The sequence below is a fragment of the Oncorhynchus mykiss genome, chromosome 30, assembly GCF_057628025.1.
Source record: "Oncorhynchus mykiss isolate SJ-2025 chromosome 30, ASM5762802v1, whole genome shotgun sequence".
Taxonomy (NCBI): domain Eukaryota; kingdom Metazoa; phylum Chordata; class Actinopteri; order Salmoniformes; family Salmonidae; genus Oncorhynchus; species Oncorhynchus mykiss.
The window spans coordinates 22,793,765-22,817,181 of record NC_143051.1 but is presented as its reverse complement, the minus strand read 5'-3'; the positions used below and the strand labels follow the sequence as shown (position 1 = coordinate 22,817,181).

The 23,417-nt window shown below is 42.3% G+C and overlaps 1 protein-coding gene and 1 long non-coding RNA gene across 2 annotated transcripts; one reads left to right on the top strand and one right to left on the bottom strand.

Moving 5' to 3' along the window:
* Positions 1–229: 229 nt before the first annotated feature.
* On the top strand, positions 230–10,700 carry LOC149970235 (uncharacterized). The gene is made up of 2 exons (XR_016493564.1): positions 230–1,762; positions 1,914–10,700. It is a non-coding gene; the product is annotated as an uncharacterized LOC149970235 (long non-coding RNA).
* LOC110488117 (ATP-binding cassette sub-family F member 1) lies at positions 4,211–23,016 on the bottom strand. Its single transcript, XM_021560145.3, has 24 exons — positions 22,663–23,016; positions 22,003–22,049; positions 21,796–21,867; positions 21,275–21,401; positions 21,121–21,152; positions 20,875–20,976; positions 20,353–20,415; positions 19,946–20,038; positions 19,733–19,801; positions 19,390–19,464; positions 19,163–19,258; positions 12,907–13,029; positions 12,054–12,240; positions 11,714–11,853; positions 11,303–11,451; positions 10,722–10,805; positions 10,440–10,564; positions 8,550–8,662; positions 8,274–8,448; positions 8,120–8,194; positions 7,964–8,034; positions 7,638–7,839; positions 7,412–7,549; positions 4,211–5,064 (listed from the first exon to the last, which is right to left on the bottom strand). Exons 1-24 carry the CDS (start codon positions 22,730–22,732, stop codon positions 4,898–4,900), a joined length of 2,595 nt encoding a protein of 864 aa, XP_021415820.2. The 5' UTR covers positions 22,733–23,016; the 3' UTR covers positions 4,211–4,897.
* Between the last annotated feature and the right edge of the window lie 401 nt (positions 23,017–23,417).

The window sequence follows — 23,417 nt, the reverse complement described above, 5'->3', positions numbered from 1 at the left end:
AGAACAAGGAACACACCAGGCAGGTCCGAGATACTGTTGTGAAGAAGTTTAAAGCCGGATTTGGATACAAAAAGATTTCCCAAGCTTTAAACATCCCAAGGAGCACTGTGCAAGCGATAATATTGAAATGGAAGGAGTATCAGACCACTGCAAATCTACTAAGACCTGGCCGTCCCTCTAAACTTTCGGCTCATACAAGGAGAAGACTGATCAGAGATGCAGCCAAGAGGCCCATGATCACTCTGGATGAACTGCAGAGATCTACAGCTGAGGTGGGGGACTCTGTCCATAGGACAACAATCAGTCGTATATTGCACAAATCTGGCCTTTATTGAAGAGTGGCAAGAAGAAAGCCATTTCTTAAAGATATCCATAAAAAGTGTTGTTTAAAGTTTGCCACAAGCCACCTGGGAGACACACCAAACATGTGGAAGAAGGTGCTCTGGTCAGATGAAACCAAAATTGAACTTTTTGTCAACAATGCAAAACGTTATGTTTGGCGTAAAAGCAACACAGCTGAACACACCATCCCCACTGTCAAACATGGTGGTGGCAGCATCATGGTTTGGGCCTGCTTTTCTTCAGCAGGGACAGGGAAGATGGTTAAAATTGATGGGAAGATGGATGGAGCCAAATACAGGACCATTCTGGAAGAAAACCTGATGGAGTCTGCAAAAGACCTGAGACTGGGACGGAGATTTGTCTTCCAACAAGACAATGATCCAAAACATAAAGCAAAATCTACAATGGAATGGTTCAAAAATAAACATATCCAGGTGTTAGAATGGCCAAGTCAAAGTCCAGACCTGAATCCAATCGAGAATCTGTGGAAAGAACTGAAAACTGCTGTTCACAAATGCTCTCCATCCAACCTCACTGAGCTCGAGCTGTTTTGCAAGGAGGAATGGGAAAAAATGTCAGTCTCTCGATGTGCAAAACTGATAGACATACCCCAAGCGACTTACAGCTGTAATCGCAGCAAAAGGTGGCGCTACAAAGTATTAACTTAAGGGGGCTAAATAATTTTGCACGCCCAATTTTTCAGTTTTTGATTTGTTCAAAAAGTTTGAAATATCCAATAAATGTCGTTCCACTTCATGATTGTGTCCCACTTGTTGTTGATTCTTCACAAAAAAATACAGTTTTATATCTTTATGTTTGAAGCCTGAAATGTGGCAAAAGGTCGCAAAGTTCAAGGGGGCCGAATACTTTCGCAAGGCACTGTATATACACAATCATGAGAGATATAAAATTAGATGGTATTACCTTTGATTTCTTTAGGTTGATTTAACAAGCTATTCAATGTTATGTTTGGTAAGCAATGGACCAGTCTTTCTGCAGAATGTGAAGCTGCTGCAAAATTTTATAAGCCCATATACAGGCGTTGTGTATGACCCCACGCGGACAGGTAAGATGGTTTTATTTATGTAATGTGAATACAATTCTATGAATGAGTCTGAATCAACCATGCTGAATTCAGCAAGCGTTATCTAAATGCTTGCTGGTTTCATCAAAATAAGTTGTCTTTGATTTGATGAATTTACACAGTTGACACAGCCAAGAATCTGAGAGGCTGCCAATAGGTGTTTTAGTGATGAAAACCTTTCTGCATAAAGTAACATCTGGTTCAAGACCAACACTTTTTGTGAGGTTTGAGGTAACCAAAGTGGCACATTTATATTGTTATTCTACTTTTTTTATCCAGGAGAGTCAGAAACAGAAATTAACTCAAATCAGGCAATTGGCACTGCAAGAGACCATGGTAAGTTCAGCCTCTGACTAAGGAGCAGAATGCTACAGCAGTACAGTAATGAATAATATTTTTTTTTTGTGACCAGTGCAGCGGTTCAACAATGCCACCAAAAGAGAAACTGCAGTTCCCTACAGTACATAAATATTGTCCATATTTCCAGAGCTGCTACCCTTCCAGGTTCCTCATGTGGACTTCTCAGGGGAGAACTATTCCAACTCCCATGACGCAGTTGGCTCGGCCCCTCCTCCCCCCATCATGACCCCTTGGTACAGGTGGTACCACACCATACAGCCAGACGAGACTGAAGTGGCTCAAGTCAAGAAGACCAACGAGGCCCATTTGACATGGACTAGGGCCTATCAAAGGAATCATGGTGAAATTATTTTTTGTGATATCATTTGGGCTTTCTGGAAGTAGTAGAGCAAGTTTTAAAGATGCACTATGCAGAAATCACTCCACCATTTCCTGGTTGCTAAAATTCTAATAGTTTGTCTAATTTCAGTTTGTGACAAAACAAGCAAGTATAGTGTAAATAATCATTATACCATCTAAACCGCAGTGTGAAATCTTTTCCATAACCAAAAATATAGTATTTTCAGGTGGTGTACAAAAACAAGACGCTAAAAGTAAACTTAAGCATAGAAATAGCGCTCAGAGCATATTACTGCTTCTTGAACTTGCTTTCAACGAGTGACAGATCTACAACTCATATTTCTGTGAATTTGGTCGGGTCGCACTAAAAGTTCTAGAATATTGTTTATGGCAATATTGCTTTTGGGAGAGTTTTGCTAAAACATGTCACAGATCACCGATTCATTCCAGACACTTTTCACGGGCTACAACTAAAAATCAAATTGTATTTGTCACATACTTTGTAAACAACCAGTGTAGACTAACAGTGAAATGCTTACATCTACTTTGTGCATGACACAAGTCATTTTTCCAATAATTGTTTACAGACAGATTGTATCACAATTCCAGTGGGTCAGAAGTTTACATACACTAAGTTGACTGTGCCTTTGAACAGCTTGGAAAATTCCAACAAATTATGTCATGGCTTTAGAAGCTTCTGATAGGCAAATTTACATAATTGTAGTCAATTGGAGGTGTACCTGTAGATGTATTTCAAGGCCTACCTTCAAACTCAGTGCCTCTGCTTGACATCATGGGGAAATCAGCCAAGACCTCTGAAAAAAAATGTAAACCCCCACAAGTCTGGCTCATCCTTGGGAGCAATTTCCAAACCACGTTCATCTGTACAAACAATAGTACACAAGTATCATGGGACCACACAGCCATCATACCGCTCAGGAAGGACACGTGTTCTGTCTCCTAGAGATGAACGTACTTTGGTGCGAAAAATACAAATCAATCCCAGAACAACAGCAAAGGACCTTGAGAAAATGCTGGAGGAAACAGGTACAAAAGTATCAATAGCCACAGTAAAACGAGTCCTACATCGACATAACCTGAAAGGCCGCTCAGCAAGGAAGAAGCCAATGCTCAAAAACTGCCATAAAAATACCAGACTACAGTTTGCAACTGCACATGGGGACAAAGATTTTTTTTGGGAGAAATGTCCTCTGGTCTAATGAAACAAAAATAACTGTTTAGCCATAATGATCATCATGTTTGGAGGAAAAAGGGGGAGGCTTGCAAGACGAAGAACACAATCTCAACCGTGAAGCACGGGGGTGGCAGCATCATGTTTGGGGGTGCTTTGCTGCAGGAGGGACTGGCGCAATTGACAAAATAGATGGCATCATGAGGGAGGAAAATTGTGGAAATATTGAAGCAACATCTCAAGACGTCAGTCAGGAAATGGGTCTTCCAAATGGACAATGACCCAAACACACTTCCAAAGTTGTGGCAAAATGGCTTAAGGACAACATAGTCACAGTGTTGGAGTGGCCATCACAAAGCCCTGACCTCAATCCTATAGAAAATTTGTGGGCAGAACTGAAAGTGTGTGAGCAAGGAGGCCTATAAATCTGACTCAGTTACACCAGCTCTGTCAGGAGGAATGGGCCAAAATTCACCCACCTTATGGAAGGCTACCTGAAATGTTTGACTTGGGTCAAACAATTTAAAGGCAATGCTACCAAATACTAATTGAGTGAGTGTATGTAAACTCTGACCCACTGGGAATGTGATGAAAGAAATAAAAGCTGAAATCACTATTATTGACATGTCACATTAAAATAAAGTGGTGATCCTAACTGACTTAAGACAGGGAATTTTTACTAGTATTAAATGTCAGGAATTGTGAAAATGAGTTTAAATGTATTTGGCTAAGGTGTATGGAAACTTCCTACTTCTACTGTGTGTAGAGGTAAAGTGACTACAACAGGATGACTGATAAGTGAATAATCAGCTCATGTACATGAGAAATCTGTCTAATCTGTTCTACATCTATGCTCAATGTTTAATATTTAGAGACAAGTTGTACAATAGACATTAAGATGCAAAATCCATTTATTTAATTTCCTTTTTGTCTGTAGTAAATACTTAATCATACAGGTGTCAACATGTTTATTCCCAGGTAATAAGAGCCTGGTTTCTACATGTGTGGTTCCACTGGTAATGTATTGCCATTTCCTCTATAATAGAAATACTTCAGCATATTGCTTTCTTTCTGTCCCATTGTCACCTGGGTGAGACATGCCCACTTGTCCAGTCAAATTCTGAATTCCAAATCACACCCTATCTTTTCAGATATACAGTTGTGTGGAGGGGGGCAAGGTGGCAAATTGGACTCAAGAAAATGTATACATCTCATAGGCCGAGAGGATACTGCAGTACACCAGGGGTGTATTCTCAATACTCTTAACGTGACTTCCTCGCCACACCTTTCTTCAAATAAACTGATTTGGGAGAGACTTAAGCCATGATGCCTATTCAAATAGGTGAGGTGAGACAAGGAAACAAAGCCACGTTAGACTATCGAGATGCACTGAGCTAATGACATAGCCAGCTTCAGCGGTAGGTTATTTTGCATTACATTTCTATTTCCTCCTGGGTCTGTTGGAACTCTATTCCCTACATAGTGCAGTACATTTGACCAGGGCCCATAGTGCTCTGGTGAGAAATGGTACAGTACAGGGAATATAGTGCCAATAGAGCCCTGGTTCTGCAGTAGGTAGGTCACTCTTTGACCTTGTGGACCAGGGTCTCCCCCAGTGATTCCAGGACCTCCCGTTTGTAGTCCTCGAAGTCCCCGTCTATCTGGTTGACAGACCGATCCTCCACCACCCACAGCTGACAGGCTGTCTCAGTGATCAGCCGGGCATCGTGGCTCACGATGATCACAGCTATGGAGGGACAACAGCAAGGAATTAACATGTTACATATGAGAAACACTGTCAGAAGAGTCTACCAAAATGCACTATCAGCAGCATGCTAATTATATGTTTGATGTTGACAGACATTTTATTTATGCCACCACCACTGTTCCCAGCTCCCCCGTGAATGCCCCGCAGGAGAAATATCAGCACGCGCAGAGAAGCATGAGATTGAACTTAACTAAAAGGGGAAAACTAGTTAACACTTCCCTCTACTGTGCGAATTGTGATCAAATCAACATACCGAAACAAAATGAACAATGCAATAGATTTTATTGTAGGCAGAGCACATTGCAGTCGGATTCTATTGCATTGACAGGCACAATTCAGGCCCATACTTTACACAAACCGGTGTGCCATAACCAATCAGACCTCAGTATCCCTATATGTAAATAGACCATCGCCATATGGATCTGTGCCATTTACTTTGAACTGGACTGTGTTTACAGCATGAGTGGTCGAGAGTAGATGTGCTTGTTTTGAGCTCAAAGCAAGAGCTGCATGTAGCCAGGTGTGTATATTTGTTCATATTCTTTGCTAGTTAGTGAGTTATTAGCCCAGTTATAGCTAATTTCTAGTCAACAATGGGGCAGTGGTTGCTTCCTACAAGAGCACAAAAGTGTGCATTTCTAGCCATCTTTGAAAAGCAAGTTAGGTAAAGAGCAGTGTTGCATTTTGAGACGGGCTTGAATAAGCTAAGTAGTCAATCGGCAGAGTGTAGCATAATTTGTCTGATTCTCTGTAATAATAGTATGGTAATAATGAATTTTACACTGAACAGAAATATAAACACAACCTGTTTCATGAGCTGAAATAAAAGATAACAGAAGTGTTCCATACGCACAAAAAGCTTATTTATCCCATTTTGGGCACAAATTTGTTTACATCCCTGTTAGTGAGCATCTCTCCTTAGCCAAGATAATCCACACTTGTCAAGTGGATGGATTATCAAGAAGCTGATTATTAAACAGCATTATAATTACACAGGTGCACCTTGTGCTGGGGACAATAAAACGCCACTAAAATATGCAGTTGTGTCTCACAACACAATGCCACAGATTCCAATTGCACTCTCTCTCAACTTGACATGCTGACTGCATGAATGTCCGCCTGAGCTGTTGCCAGAGAATTGAATGTTCATTTCTCTACCATAAGCTGCCTCCAACATTGTTTTAGAAAATTTGGCAGTACATCCAACCGGTCTCACAACCGCAGACCAGGTGTATGGTGACGTGTGGGTGAGCGGTTTGCTCATGTCAATGTTGTGAACGGAGTGCCCCATGGGAGGGATGGGGTTATGGTATGGGCAGGCATAAGCTACAGACAATGAACACAATTGCATTTTATCGATGGCAATTTGAATGCACAGAGATAACGTGACGAGATCTTGAGGCCCATTGTCGTGCCATTCATCCGCTGTCATCACATCATGTTCCAGCATGATAATGCATTTCCCCATGTCTCAAGAATCTGTACACAATTCCTGGAAGCTGAAAATGTCCCAGTTCTTCCATGCCCTGCATACTCTTATCCATTGTTACCCATTGAGCACGTTTGGGATGCTCTGGATCTACGTGTAAGACAACGTGTTCCAGTTCCCGCCAATGTCCAGCAACTTCGCACAGCCATTGAAGAGTGGGACAACATTCCACAATCAACAGCCTGATCAACTCTATGAGAAGGATATGTGGTCTCATGCAGCAGGACACATCAGATACTGACAAGTTCTTATCACGCCCCTACTTTTTTTTTTAAGGTACCTGTGACCAACAGATGCATATCTGTATTCCCAGTCCTGTGATATCCATAGATTAGGGCCTAATTAATTAATTTCAATTGACTGATTTCCTAATATGAACTATAGCTCAGTAAAATCTTCTAAATTGTTGCATGTTGCGTTTAGATTTTTGTAAAGTTGTTTCTTGCATCAATTTGTTTCAGTCACCTTGTCTGAAGGACAAGTGGATAAACATTAACCTGTCAATCCCTACATGTTTTTTTTTTTCAAAAGTCTCATGGAATGTAGGCCTACATTTAACACCACACATTGGCTGCTACTGTAGAATGAATGATAGAACAGCTATTTCCATGTTAATATATTTTGGCCCTATTTCCATGTAAACGCACACCAGAAGTTAAACAAAATTTTCACAACGTTCAAGTTTGTGCGCAGCAGACCTGAAATTTGCTCAGTGCCCGAAAACAATTAGAGGGAACATTGGCCACAGCTACCCCATATCTGAGGCTACTTTCTGATCCTACATTTAAACAAAAGAAACCCTCAATACCAAACAGCCTCTTGTATTTGTGTACATACCTCCTTTGTACTCATTAATCGCTTCTGATAAGGCATCGATCGACTCAATGTCCAGATTGTTAGTAGGCTCATCCAGGATGAGAACGTCAGGTTGCCGACAGGCCAGCTCAGCGAACACCACTCTGGCTTTCTGACCACCTGGATGGAGAGGAACATAAACAGATTGACAATGGATGATGGTGTGTGTGCTTGCACATGTGTGTGCATGCATGTTTCTATTCCTAACCTGATAGCTTGGAGATCTGGATGGTGTGTGCATGACTCTCCAGTCCGAAGCGGCCCAGACACTTCCTGCTGTCCTGGTAGGGCAGGTTGAAGTTCCTCTGGAGGTACTCTGTAGCTGCCTCCTCCATGTTCAGCTGGTCAGCATATTGCTGGTTAAAGAAGCCCACCTTCAGCCGATGGTTCTTTCTCATCTCCCCCTTGATCTGAAAGGCAAACCAACACACATTTAGTCTGACACACAGTTAAACCAATCAGTGAAAAAGCAGATGCCGTATTTGCATTTGTAAGGATACTTTTGTTGTTATTTTTGTTTGGAGGCAAACTCACTGGATTTAACCTGCCAGTGAGAAGTAGTAGTAGGGTACTCTTCCCGACTCCATTGGGTCCAACTATACAAACTGAACAAGGATAAAGAGCTGTCAGGTATAGTATGGAGGCTAATGACATGGCCCAGGTTTTCAAACAGAAATAATTTCTCCATACTTCTAGTCTCCATGTCGATACCAAAGTCCACATTCTTGAAGAGAGGTTTGTGTCCCTCAAAGGCAAAGTCCACACCTGAGACAGACAGAGAGCAGAGGGTTAACAGGGATATACAAAGAGAGAGAGAGGAAGAGAAAAAAGAGGAAGAACTCACTGTGCAGTCCGAGGATGGGAGGAGAGAGAGAAGGGGGGTTGGGGAAGGTGAATTTGACAGTGTACTCTTTGGGCCGTTTGAGCAGCTCTGTTGCTTCCAGACTCTCCTCTTCCACCCCTCCCTTCTTCTTTCCCTTCGCCTGCTTCCTGGTCAAGGCTTCCTTAGTCTGCTTCTCCTAGAGAGATAGACAGAAAACAGTGGATGATGGGAGAAGTACAGAGAGCGAGACAGATCCAGGTAGAACCATGTCTAAACAGGTAGCTGAACTAAACTTACGGCCTGTTTGGTGGACTTCCCTCCAGCCTTGAGATCCTTGAGCTTCTTCTCCTGTTTGTCGTACTGTTTCTGGAGCTCCTTCTGCTTCTGAACGTACATCTTCTTAAACGTCACTGAGAGGGAGACAGAGTGAAAAATACATTTTAGTAAATTAGCAGACACTCGTATCCAGATGTAGTGCAACAGTTCATCTTAAGATAGCTAGGTGAGACATAGCTCAGTCATAAATAACAAAATCTCAGTCGTATCAACTGTCAGTGCCAGTGGAAAAAGACAAGTGCGAGGGTTAGATGCCCCTAGCATGCAAAAGACAACTGATGCTACTCCTGGAGAGATCAGATACATGTTCTACATTAATAGAAGACGTACCTACACAAAAACAAATACAACATACAACAATTTCAAAGATTTGACTAAATTACAGTTCATTAGGGCCTAATCAATGGATTTCACAGGACTTGGAATACAGATATGCATCTGTTGGTCAAAGATAACTTAAAAAAAAAAAAAGATAGGGGTGTGGATCAGAAAACCAGTCGGTATCTGGTGTGACCACTATTTTCCTCATGCAGCGACACATCTCCTTCGCATTGAGTTGATCAGGCTGTTGATTGTGGCCTGTGAAATGTTGTCCTACTCTTCTTCAATGGCTGTGCGAAGTTGCTGGATATTGGCTGGAACTGTAACACATGTCGATCCAGAGCATCCCAAGCATGGTCAAAGGGTGACATGTCTGGTATGCAGGCCATGGAAGAACGGGGACAATTTCAGTTTTTAGGAATTGTGTACAGATTCTTGCAACATGGGGCTGTGCGTTATCATGCTGAAACATGAGGTGATGGAGGTGGATGAATGGCATGACAATGGGCCTTCAGGATCTCGTCACAGTATTTCTGCACATTCACATTGCCATCGATACAATGCAATTGTGTCCGTAGCGAATGCCTATCCATACTATATCCACACCACCACCACAGGGTACTCAGCAAACCTCTCACCCATACAACTCCAAACACACTGTTTTCCATCTGCCCGGGACAGTTGAAACCGGGATTCATCTGTGAAGAGAACACTTCTCTAGCATGCCAGTGGTCATCTAAGGTGAGTATTTGCCAACAGAAGTCAGTTATGCCCCCGAACTGCAGTTAGGTCAAGAACCTGGTGAGGACAACGAGCACGCAGATGATCTTCCCTGAGACGGTTTTTGCAGAAATTATTTGGCTGTGCAAACCTACAGTTTTATCAGCTGTCCAGGTGGCTGGTCTCAGTCGAACCCGCAGGTGAAGATCCTGGGCTGGCGTGGTTACACATGGTCTGCGGTTGTGAGGTCGGTTGGACATACGGCCAAATTCTCTAAAACGACGTTGGAGGCGGATTATGGTAGAGAAATGAACATTCAATGCTGTGGCAACAGCTCTGGTGGATATTCCTGCAGTCAACATGCCAATTGCACTCTCCCTCAAAACTTGAGACATCTGCGGCATTGTGTTGTGTGACAAAACTGCACATTTTAGAGTGACCTTTTATTGTCCCCAGTACAAGGTGCACCTGTGTAATGATCATGCTGTTTAATCAGCTTCTTGATATGCCACACATGTCAGGTGGATGGATCATCTTGGCAAAGGAGAAATGCTCACTAACAGGGATCTAAACACATTTGTACAGAACATTTTTGAGAAATAAGCTTTTTGTGCGTACGGAACACTTCTGGAATCTTTTATTTCATCTCATGAAACATGGGACCAACAATTTACATGTTGAATTGCCATTTTTGTTCAGTGTAGTATGTCAATAACCAAATACACACATTTTTGTTTTTTGTTGTGTTGAAGTATTTCCAGGCTAACAGTTTGTGGGGAAGGAGAAAGAATGTACATAGCAAATACTCACAGTAGTTCCCTCTGTAGTAGTAAAGTTTCTGGTTGTCCAGGTGAACGATGTCAGTACACACATCGTCCAGGAAACTCTGGTCGTGAGACACGATGAGGAGAGTCTTCTTCCAGCCCTGAAGGTAGCTAGGTGGAGAGATTGATATATTAGCCACTGTAGTGTATCATTCACAGATGCAGGGCTGAAAGGAGACCCATTGAGTAAGCAGCTGTATGTTGTGTGGTGTCCTGTCCCTGGGAAATAAATGATATTTAAGTAAAAGACTGTGTGGTGTGCCCTTACTTGTTGAGCCAGATGACAGCGTTGAGGTCAAGATGGTTGGTGGGCTCATCCAGCATCAGCAGGGTGGGCTCCATGAACAGAGCTCTGGTAGGAGAGAGAGCCACAGGAAGCTTAGGTTAGAGTTTTCACTGCTGTTTTTATCTCTGTTATGCTTTTGTTTTATTATCTCTAAAAGTGACGCTTCAAAAATGTACTTTTAAAAAAGTAGCTAAAGAAAAAACAATTGAAGCAATTGCCATATAGCTAAAACCTCTAAATCAAATCCCTTCAGATAAGTGCCTAAGCAGGGCAAGGGGGTCTACAGATATAGGATCTTCATTTGACCTATGTTGTTAAGGTAAAATAATCCTGCAGCAACAGGATTTGAATGTTAAGTCCATAATGTTGCTTGATCGGTGGTTATGCTATTAGCTGGCCAAAACTGGGTTACATTAAAAGTGCGATACTGTTAATAACCATGTGGTAGTGTGGGTTTTCAGTGAATTTATTGAAATCATGAAACTCATCTGCATTTCAAATTCTCAGCAACAAAAGAGTGATCCAATTAAGATTCTACACCTGGAATTCCAAAAAAGTCTTACCTGGCAAGTGAGACTCTCATCCTCCAGCCTCCAGAGAACTTCTTGGTAGCTCGATTCTGCATCTCTGGGGTGAAGGAGAGACCAGCCAGGATACGACGGGCTTTAGCCTCCGCTGCTGCTGCCCCGATGATCCTCAACTCCTCATAGACCTGGTTGAGACGGACACACAATATGTAGACAAGCAGTGGCTTAGTCTATTGACAGATATTATATTTATGTCTTAATGCAGCCTAAGAGACAATAACTCCAAAGTCTGTTACCACAGTCTGAATTTAAAAAACGGTGTATCCAATACATTATCATAGAAATTAGGAAGTGGATATTTCAGCTGGCAGATCTAACTACATTTTATAAATTGTTTTTATTTTATTTAACTAGGCATTAGGGTTTCATTATAATGCTTCACCATACCTTGTCCAGTCTCTCAGCCACGCTGTCTTCTCCTTTCTCCAGCAGAGCCTGGAGTTGTCTCTCCTCTTCTAGGAGCTTCAGACGCCTCGTGTCTGCCTTCAACACAGCCTGGACCGCCGGGGTGTCATCAGCTATAACCTCTATGGAGAGATGGAGAGTGACATAGGGTGTTAGAGAGGGGGAGAGAGGGTAGGGGTGAAGGGAGTAGAGGAGTAGAGAGGAGTGTTGAGACAGGGGGTAGGGACAAAAGACATGCAAACAGATAGATGATGAGAGGGAGACAGAGAAGGGTATGATGGGGTGGGGTGGGGGGGTATTCTTCAGAGGGCAAGTGAAATACCTTGCTCACAGAGCAGCACGTCAATGTTAGGAGGGATACTGAGAGCTCTGTTGGCGATATGTTTTAGGAGAGTGGTCTTCCCCTTCCCGTTAGGTCCAACCAGACCGTAGCGTCTTCCTGCCACCACCAGGAGATCTGCGTTGACAAACAGCTCCTTCCCGTGAGCTGATATACTGAACCTCTCCAGCTGGGGGAGACATTAAAACACTGAAACCCCTACAGGTGAACTCTGATACTCATGGAACTTCATGGATTCCCATTTGACATTCTGCAGGCAGGATGGGCAACTGGTGGCCCGAAGGCCCTCAGATCAATTTACATTTTTGTTTTTAATTAGGAACTCAGTTGGGGTGTCAACTTACTGTTACACATTAGAGCAGTAGAATATACAAGGTGCAATTTCGAAATTTGGTTGTGCATTAGCAGTTGTCGTCAAGTCAGTCAGCAAATCTAAAAAATGTTAGCTGACATGGGCTAAGTTAGCTGGCCGCTAAACTATCTAAACTTACTATCATGGTCGAATTAACGTCCGGGGTGCCCCCATTGACTGTTAGTTAGTCCCAATCAGATATCATATTCAAAAATGAAAACATTTCTCTCCACCCTATGGCAAAATGTGTAGAATTACAGGAAATTAGTTATAAAACTGAATAATCTTCCCTGACCATGGGGTTTTGTGGCCCCCACACCCATTAAATTTGCCCATTCCACAGTATAGAATGGTTGAAGGAACTACCTCATACTGTCTACGTTTAATACATTTTCTTCAGTATTCAAGAACTATGTTCTATTAACTTTTCACTTAATTCTTCAGAGTAAAGTAACACTCGATGAGTTGAGACGGTCAGGTCACCTTGATATCGGATGCGTTCTCCAGCATGGCCTGCCTGGAAGACAACTCAGCCTGGGACACTGAGAAATCGCCCTCGATGGCGTTGGCAGCACGCACACTGGCCACCTGCTTCTCATATTCTATCTAGAAACACAGAGGCATGGATACACACTTCCAATGAATAAAAAGCTTCTTCTGTGTCTGGTCGAGCATACACTACCGGTCAATAGTTTTAGAACACCTACTAATGCAAGGGTTTTTCTTTATTTGTACTATTTTCTACATTGTAGAATGCGAGTGAAGACAACACACACATATGGAATCATATAGTAGCCAAAAAAGTGTTAAATCAAAATATATTTTATATTTGAGATTCTTCAAATAGCCACCCTGACAATGGTGCCGGAAGAAATGGCAGCAGTTTTACGGGCGCCCAACCAATTGCTATTATGTGGGGGTTTTTCACGTTATTTGTAACTTATTTTGTACATAATGTTTCTGCAACCGTATCTTGCTGCAAAAAAGAGCTTCTGCATATCAGGACAGCGATCACACACCTCAGATTAGACAAAGATTTTTTCTTCAACAAGCAAGACGCACAGGACATTCTCCAAACACCCGACAGGGCCAACATCCACATTATTTGCAAGAGGAAGCGACACAGGTACAGAGGACAAAGAGCCTGGTAAAGACCCGGAAAATGCGAGTGGGAAAGCTGCCGTTACCGTCAATACTACTCGCCAACGTGCAATCATTGGACAATAAACTAGACGAGGTACGACCACAAATATCCTACCAACAGGACATAAAAAACTGTAAATCCTATGTTTCACGGAATCGTGGATGAATGACGACATGGATATTCAGCTAGTGGGATATACGCTGCACCGGCAGGATAGAACAGCACACTCTGGTAAGACGAGGGGAGGCGGTCTGTGCATATTTGTAAACAACAGCTGGTGCACGAAATCTAAGGAAGTCTTTAGATTTTGCTCGCATGGAGTATATTGTGATAAATTGAGGGCAACACTACTTGCGTAGAGAGTTTTCAGCTATACCTTTGTGGTTGTTTATTTACCACCACAGACAGATGCTGGCACTAAGACCACACTCAGTCAGCAGTATAAGGAAATAAGCAAACAGGAAACCACTCACCCAGAGGCGGCGCTCCTAGTAGGCGGAGACTTTTATGCAGGGAAACTTAAATTTCCATCAACATGTTAAATGTGTAACCAGAGGGAAAGGAGTACGCCACATCAGTCACTCGCTTTATCAATAAGTGCATCGAGGATGTCGTCCCCACAGTGACTGTACCCCAACCAGAAGCCATGGATTACAGCCAACATTCGCACTGAGATAAAGGGTAGAGCCGCCGCTTTCAAGATGTAGGACTCGGAAGCTTACAAGAAATCATGCTATGCCCTGCGACAAACCATCAAACAGGCAAAGCGTCAACACAGGGCTAAGATTGAATCATACTACACCGGCTCGGACGCTCGTCTTGTGGCAAGGCTTGCAAACTACTACAGCCTTCAAAGGGAAGCACAGCCGCGAGCTGCCCAGTGTCACGAGCCTACCAGACGAGCTAAATCACTTCTATGCTCGCGTCAAGGCAAGAAACACTGAGGCATGCATGAGAGCATCAGCTGTTCTGGATGACTTTGTGATCAAGCTCTCCGTAGCCAACGTGAGTAAGATCTTTAAACAGGTCAACATACACAAGGCTGCGGGGCCAGACGGGTTACCAGGACGTGTGCTCCGGGCATGTGCTGACCAACTGGCAGCTGTCTTCACTGACATTTTCAACATGTCCCTGATAGAGTCTGTAATACCAACATGTTTCAAGCAGACCACCATAGTCCCTGTGCCCAAGAATACAAAGGTGACCTGCCTAAATGACTAGAGACCCGTAGCACTCACGTCCGTAGCCATGAAGTGCTTTGAAAGGTTGGTAATGGCTCACATCAACACCATTATACCAGAAACTCACTCCAATTTGCATACCGCCCAAACAGATCCACAGATGATGCAATCTCTACTGCCCTTTCCCACCTGGACAAAAGAAACACTTATGTGCAGTGGGGGAAAAAAATATTTAGTGCAAGTTCTCCCACTTAAAAAGATCAGAGAGGCCTGTAATTTTCATCATAAGTACACTTCAACTATGACAGACAAAATGAGAAAAAAAAACAGAAAATCACATTGTAGGATTTTTAATTAATTTATTTGCAAATTATGGTGGAAAATAAGTATTTGGTCAATAACAAAAGTTTATCTCAATACTTTGTTATATACCCTTTGTTGGCAATGACAGAGGTCAAACATTTTCTGTAAGTCTTCACAAGGTTCTCACACACTGTTGCTGATATTTTGGCCCATTCCTCCATGCAGATCTCCTCTAGAGCAGTGATGTTTTTGGGGCTGTTGCTGGGCATCACGGACTTTCAACTCCCTCCAAAGATTTTCTATGGGGTTGAGATCTGGAGACTGGCTAGGCCACTCCAGGACCTTGAAATGCTTCTTACGAAGCCACTCCTTCGTTGCCCGGGCGGTGTGTTTGGGATCATTGTCATGCTGAAAGACCCAGCCACGTTTCATCTTCAATGCCCTTGCTGATGGAAGGAGGTTCACTCAAAATCTCACGATACTGACCCATTAATTCTTTCCTTTACACGGATCAGTCATCCTGGTCCCTTTGCAGAAAAACAGCCCCAAAGCATGATGTTTCCACCCCCATGCTTGACAGTAGGTATGGTGTTCTTTGGATGCAACTCAGCATTCTTTGTCCTCCAAACACAACGAGTTGAGTTTTTACCAAAAAGTTATATTTTGGTTTCATCTGACCATATGACATTCTCCCAATCTTCTTCTGGATCATCCAAATGTTCTCTAGCAAACTTCAGACGGGCCTGGACATGTACTGGCTTAAGCAGGGGGACACGTCTGGCACTGCAGGATTTGAGTACCTGGAGGCATAGTGTGTTACTGATGGTAGGCTTTGTTACTTTGGTCCCAACTCTCTGCAGGTCATTCACTAGGTCCCCCAGTGTGGTTTTTGCTCACCGTTCTTGTGATCATTTTGACCCCACGGGGTGAGATCTTGTGTGGAGCCCCAGATCGAGGGAGATTATCAGTGGTCTTATATGTCTTCCATTTCCTAACAATTGCTCCCAAAGTTGATTTCTTCAAACCAAGCTGCTTACCTATTGCAGATTCAGTCTTCCCAGCCTGGTGCAGGTCTACAATTTTGTTTCTGGTGTCCTTTGACAGCTCTTTGGTCTTGGCCATAGTGGAGTTTGGAGTGTGACTGTTTGAGGTTGTGGACAGGTGTCTTTTATACTGATAACAAGTTCAAACAGGTGACATTAATACAGGTAACGAGTGGAGGACAGAGGAGCCTCTTAAAGAAGAAGTTACAGGTCTGTGAGAGCCAGAAATCTTGCTTGTTTGTAGGTGACCGAATACTTATTTTCCACCATAATTTGCAAATAAATTCATTAAAAATCCTACAATGTGATTTTCTGGATTTTTTTTCTCATTTTGTCTGTCATAGTGTAAGTGTACCTATGATGAAAATTACAGGCCTCACTCATCTTTTTATGTATGTGAGAATGTTATTAATTTACTACAGCTCAGCGCTCAACACCATAGTACCCTCAAAGCTCATCACTAAGCTAAGGATCCTGGGACTAAACACCTCCCTCTGCAACTGGATCCTGGACTTCCTGACGGGCCGCCCCAAGGTGGTGAGGGTAGGTAGCAACACATTGCCACAACAAAGCCTATTCCCCCTAAGGAAACTAAAAAGATTTGTCATGGGTCCTGAGATCCTCAAAAGGTTCTACAGCTGCAACATCGAGAGCATCCTAACTGGTTGCATCACTGCCTCTTACCACAAGGCACTACCAGCAGCTCTTCGTTGTGCGTCAAGCATTGCGCTGTTTATGACTTCAAGCCTATCAACTCCCGAGATGAGGCTGGAGTAACCGAAGTGAAATGGCTAGCTAGCAAGCGCGCGCTAATAGCATTTCAAACTTCACTCGCTCTGAGCCTTCTAGTAGTTGTTCCCCTTGCTCTGCATGGGTAACGCTGGTTCGATGGTGGCTGTTTTCGTTGTGTTGCTGGTTCGAGCCCAGGGAGGAGCGAGGAGAGGGATGGAAGCTATACTGTTACACTGGCAATACTAAAGTGCCTCTAAGAACATCCAATAATCAAAGGTTAATGAAATACAAATGGTATAGCGGGAAATAGTTCTATAATTCCTATAATATCTACAACCTAGAACTTCTTACTCATGTTAAAAGGAACCACCAGCTTTCATATGTTCTCATCTTCTGAGCAAGGAACTGAAACGTTAGCTTTTTTACATGGCACATATTGCACTTTTACTTTCTTCTCCAACACTTTGTTTTTGCATTATTTAAACCAAATTGAACATGTTTCATTATTTACTTGAGGCTAAATCGATTTTATTGATGTATTATATTAAGTTAAAATAAGTGTTAATTCAGTATTGTTGTAATTGTCATTATTATAAATAAATTGGCCGATTAATCGGTATCTGCTTTTTTTGGTCCTCCAATAATCGGTTTCGGCGTTGAAAAATCATAATCGGTCTACCTCTACTACAGGGTAGTGCGTACGGCCCAGTACATCACTGGGGCTAAGCTGCCTGCCATCCAGGACCTCTACACCAGGCAGTGTCAGAGGAAAGCCCTAAAAATTGTCAAAGACCCCAGCCACCCCAGTCATAGACAGTTTTCTCTACTACCGCATGGCAAGCGGTACCGGAGTGCCAAGTCTAGGACAAAAAGGCTTCTCAACAGTTTTTACCCCAAGCCATAAGACTCCTGAACAGGTGATCAAATGATTTGCCTTGTTGATTTGGCTTGTTGACAGCTTTGCACACTCTTGGCAATCTCTCAACCAGCTTCATGATGTAGTCACCTGGAATGCATTTCAATTAACAGGTGTGCCTTGTTCAAAGTTAATTTGTGGAATTTCTTTCCTTCTTAATGCTATTAAGCCTATCAGTTGTGTTGTGACGAGGTGGGGTGGGGGGATAAACAGAAGATAATTTGGTAAAAGACCAAGTCCATATTATGGCAAGAACAGCTGAAATAAGCAAAGAGAAATGACAGTCCATAATTACTTTAAGACATGAAGGTCAGTCAATGCGGAACATAAGAACATAAGTACAGTCGCAAAAAACATCAAGTGCTATGATGAAACTGGCTCTCATAAAGACCGCCACAGGAAAGGAAGACCCAGAGTTACCTCTGCTGCAGAAAACAAGTTCATTAGAGTTAACTGCACCTCAGATTGCAGACCAAATAAATGCTTCACAGAGTTCAAGTAACAGACACATCTCAACATCAACTGTTCAGAGGAGACTGTGAATCAGGCCTTCATGGTCAAATTGATGCAAAGAAACCACTGCTAAAGGACACCAACAAGAAGAAGAGACTTGCTTGGGCCAAGAAACACGTGCAATGGACATTAGACAGGTGGAAATTTGTCTTTTGGTTTGGAGTCCAAATTGGAGATTTTCGTTCCCAACTGCCATGTCTTTGTGAGACGTGGTATGGGTGAACGGATGATCACTGCATGTGTATTTCCTACCGTAAAAGCATGGAGGAGGTGGTGTTATTGTGTGGGGGTGCTTTGCTGGTGACATTGTCTGATTTATTTAGAATTCAAGGCATACTTAACCAACATGGCTACCACAGCATTCTGCAGTGAAACGCCATCCTATCTGGTTTGCGCTTAGTGGGACTATCATTTGTTTTTCAACAGGACAATGACCCAACACACCTCCAGGCTGTGTAAGGGCTATTTTAACAATAAGGAGAGTGATGGAGCGCTGCATCAGATGACCTCCTTGCCTCCACAATCACCCAACCTCAACCCAATGGAGATGGTTTGGGATGAGTCAGACCAGAGTGAAGGAAAAGCAGCCATCAAGTGCTAAGCATATGTGGGAACTCCCAAGACTTTTGTAAAAGCATTCCAGGTGAAGCTGGTTGAGAGAATGCCAAGAGTGTGCAAAGCTGTCATCAAAGCAAAGAGTGGCTATTTGAAGAATCTCAAATATAAAATATATTTCGATTTGTTTAACACTTTTTTGGTTTCTACATGATTCCATACGTGTTATTTCATAGCTTTGACATCATCACTACTATTCTACAATGTAGAAAATAGTTCAAATAAAGAAAAACCCTTGAATGAGTAGGTGTTCTAAAACTATTGACCGGTAGTGTATGTATAGACTGGTTACCATTTTCTTTTTCTTCTTCTTCTCCTTCTTGCTCATGTTGGCAAAGGGGTCGTCACCTTTCTCCTGCTCCTGCTCTGCGATCACATCTTCAGCACACTGACAGTAGAGAGGGAGGCAGACAGAGAGAGAGACAGTTCTATGAGAGGGAGTTAGGCGTTCTATGGTGGCTCTGCATGCTATGTATGACCCTTCCATATAGCAGACTCAGATTAGACATAAAAACACACCTTCATTGTGTCGTCTTCATCGTCTTCACCCTCTTCATCTTCGCTGCGAGGCGGGCGAGCAGGTTTGTTCATCCTCTGAATGGGACAAGTCACATAGCATTATGGTTTTACAGAAACTACCTTGACAAGACATTAAGTGTAACTGTGACCCATACACTGTGACCATGCATTATATTGGCCTGCATTCTTGACAGTTTACAGGTGGGGGTATTGGGACTTGGTCACACTATACGTCGCTAACCCAATATGATTTTGTCAATCGAATGCCATCCCTACATTCCAGAAGGAAAGCTTTTTTAAACAAATTATGTGTTGTTAACACCAAAGAGAGCTCTTCACTCACCTTGGGCTGTTCCTTCTTGCCTTTCTTCGGCTGAGGCTTCTCCTCCTCTGCTTCATCCTCCTCAGTTGCCTACAAGGGAAGAGAAAAGGAGTCTCTCATTTAGTTCTCAACATAATGCTGAATCACAAATCAATACTCTCTAGATACTCCTGTAGATCTAAAATGATTTGATAGGTGTAAGCAATATTCCACCAAGCCAATCAGAAGCCTGACCTTGGATGTTTTTTTAGCCTCTGGGTTCTTGTTCACCGCTTTTTTCTCATCCTTGTCTTTCTCCTCTTCCGCCTCATCATCATCGGAGGGAGCCTGGTATTATGTAGTAAAAATTGAGTGAGTCTCCATGTCTGGGAACAAGTGAGATCAGACTCACACGGTTTTATTGTATCGAGTATCTCAGTGGGTTAGATCTGCAGATATGAGGTGTACGAAGAGAAAAGACATCAAACAAAGAGTAGAGTGGAATAAAAGGAAATGGATTGAGAAGGGAACATTTAAAATGTGCTGCTTATCAACCCTGTTGGATGGGAAACAGACAGACACAGGGGCGAAGGGTATGAAGAAAGGGGAAAGGAGAGGGAAAGAAAAGAGTGCAGAAGGAGAAGAAACATTCAATCACCCACCTTTGCATTTGGTTTTGGCTTAGGTTTATCTTTTTTCTTGCCCTTCTGCACCTTCTCAACCTCCTGTGTTAAAGTATTAAAGACGCACGGACACGCACACAGATACACAAGTTCCTTTATATTAGACATGTCCTTACACCAGACCACCATGTCATTATGAAGAAAAATAACATGCTTGATTCAAATCATTAGATTCTAAGTGCCTTGCAAGCCCCAACCTTTCTGCTTATTTGTCCAAAGCATGTAGATGAAATGCAAAAAAATGTAATAATTTAGGAATCACTAAGAATATGGATGTGAACATGTGTAGCAGGTCTTATTGTGAGTGTGTGATGAAATCCAAAGGAGAAGAGAAGGCAGTAGAAAAGGAAGAGGAAAGAACAATACGAGGAGGGATGGATGAATTAGTAAACATAAACACATTCTTAGAGATGCCTGGACCTCTGAAACAAAAAGTATCAATAGAATCAACATTCAAAGTTAGAGAATGATACATAAACATAAGAAGCAAACCCCACACACCTTCATCCGTCTCTCTTCTTCATCATTATCATCCTCCCCTCCAGCCACTCCATCATCACCATCACTGTCTCCCTGACTGAGAGCTGCAAATATGTTCCCTGCCTGAGACAACAAAAATAACAAATACAATTTAAAAGTGGATTATAGTGTAGTCTCCCCTCAAAATGTAATAGAATAGGACAGTGATCAAATATGCTAAGTCTGTAGATATAGTGATCAAGACTGTTGCATGCAAAACACGCTCACCTTATTTCCCTTGCCTTTTCTGGGGGCCACAACTGAAATAAGAGAGAGAGCAAGAAGTTGATTAAAGTCTCGTTAAGCTATCAACTCCGCACATTTCCAGCTTGAAATGTATACATAATTTATGTTTGACAGACTTACTAAGCAGTCAACTTACCCTCCTCTTCCTCGTCATCGCTGGCTTGCACTGACAGCTTCTTCAGTTTCTCCATCATATCCTCGTCATCATCATCGTCTCCCTCTCCACCTTTACCTTTCCGCCGGTCTTTCTTTTTCTTCTGAGGCTGAGAGCAAGAGAGATTATATTAGATGGGCATGAAGGTTTACATGATAACTACTAGGGTTAGGTATTAGCAGGGAGGGACCACACGAAACACATAGGTCATGATTTTTTAAATATATATATCATGATTTTCTATGTTGGAGATTCAATACTGCAAGCTAGCTACAACTCTGGCTAGTAGTGGCTACCTCCCCAACCTCTTCAAGCTCATCTTCTGTCTTTCAAGAGAGCAAATTAGGTGGGATGGGAAGAAACATAACAATTATGTAATAGGTGGACCTATTAATGACAACATATCACTGGACATTGTGTTATTGATACAGTAATGCAAAAATAAGTAATCCAACTGAAAATGACCTATATGATCATCTGTATTAGTCAAGGAAAACAATTACCTGCTTTCCTTGAGTCTCCTTCACCACAGGTCCATCCTCCTTTTTGTTATCTGTGGCCAGCTCATCAAAGAACTGTGAGAGAGAGTGTGTGACAGTCAATGAGAGATGTTGATACATTTTGTTTAATGTGTTCACACATCGTGGATTACATTTTCTTTCTCGCCTCATTCAATCTACTAAAAATATCCCCAAAAGATGTATACTCACACTCTTCTTCCCCTTCTTATCCTTCTTTCCTTTCTTTACTGATTTTTCTGAAGTGGTGAGAGAAAATGTAGGCAACAAAATTAGCAAGTTTGTCATCAACATATGGATGCACTGAGTGACAAAAGAGAGGGTCAGAATGAGCCGGCGGGGAGGTAAAGCCCGTTATAAGGGAAGCGGGGGCTGGCGCATTTTCAGAATGACTTTTGGCAACACAGCAGTTCTTCTAACAATGCATATTAGCTATGACAGATCTAACCTTGTCTTCATGACTTCGAATGAATGAGAAATTCATAACTAGCCATGCATGACCCTGTGTTGATTATTCTTCCACAAATGACCCCTTTTACATGTTGAAGTGTGTGTCTACTTGACTGTCAAGTAGAGAGAACAATGAATCATGTCTGACAATTACAAGGAATGCATATGGCATTGCATCATTTTCAAAACATTTATAGCAAGTTAGCTAACGTAGTTTCTAGGTAGTTAACCATCGCCAATGCCACACTGCTGTCAAAATAATCCCTATCATATGACAGCCAGGACAGCTACTTGTTAATTACATTTCACATTGATGCACAATAGCTAACGTTAACAACTGTGGTGCAGTGGCTGGAAAGGATTCAGATGTAACCGTTAGCTTAGCTGCTAACAATTAGCTACCTGCCGCCGCTGGTGGGGCTGCTCCCTCTTCTCCTTCCCACTCTGCATCTTCTTTTGCTTTCTTGGGCATTTCCGTATATTTATTTATACGTATATTAACAGATAACCACCTGAATGTGTCTTCTAATAACTTAAAAGCAGTGGTAAGAGTGGCTGTCAGTGAAGCGCAAGTGTTTTGTCACAACACATGCGGCCTTAGAATTTCTCTCTTCATGACGTAGCGAGAGCACCACCAAAGAGGAAGAAGCAAAGCGAGAGGCCTAACTCAATGACGTGTATAAACACATCATTGGCCCAGCTCGGCCAAAAATCTGTCTTCTTGCTGAGAGAAAGAAACAAAAAATGCCACCTGATGGATCAGGTGGCATTTTTCGTTTCTTTCTCTCAGCAAGCGAGGAGTTTTCGTATGGAGGTCAATGAGTGTCGAATTTGGTCCATTAAAAAATCGTTGGGGTAAACAGTAAACATTACACTCACAAAAGATTCAGAGGACTAGAGACATTTCAAATGTCATAATGTACAGTTTATAACAATGTGAAAATAGTAAATTACAAAAGGGAAAAATAAACATAAATATGGGTGGTATTTACAATGGTGTTTGTTCTTAACTGGTTGCCCTTTTCTTGTGGGAACAGGTCACAAATCTTGCTGCTGTGATGGCACACTGGTATTTCACCCAATAGATATGAGTTTATCAAAATGTGTAATTGTTTTCAAATTCTTTGCAGGTCTGTGTAATCTGAGAAAATATGTGT

What these genes read in the sequence shown, in the direction of transcription:
- LOC110488117 (XM_021560145.3), bottom strand. Translation starts at nt 22,732, where the DNA reads ATGCCCAAGAAAGCAAAAGAAGATGCAGAGTGGGAAGGAGAAGAGGGA. An exon ending in ATGAGAGTCTCACTTGCCAG is followed by an intron (nt 10,806 to 11,302) that starts GTAAGACTTTTT and finishes CTCTCCTACCAG; the next exon opens with AGCTCTGTTCATGGAGCCCA. An exon ending in TCCCATCCTCGGACTGCACA is followed by an intron (nt 8,195 to 8,273) that starts GTGAGTTCTTCC and finishes TGTCTGTCTCAG; the next exon opens with GTGTGGACTTTGCCTTTGAG.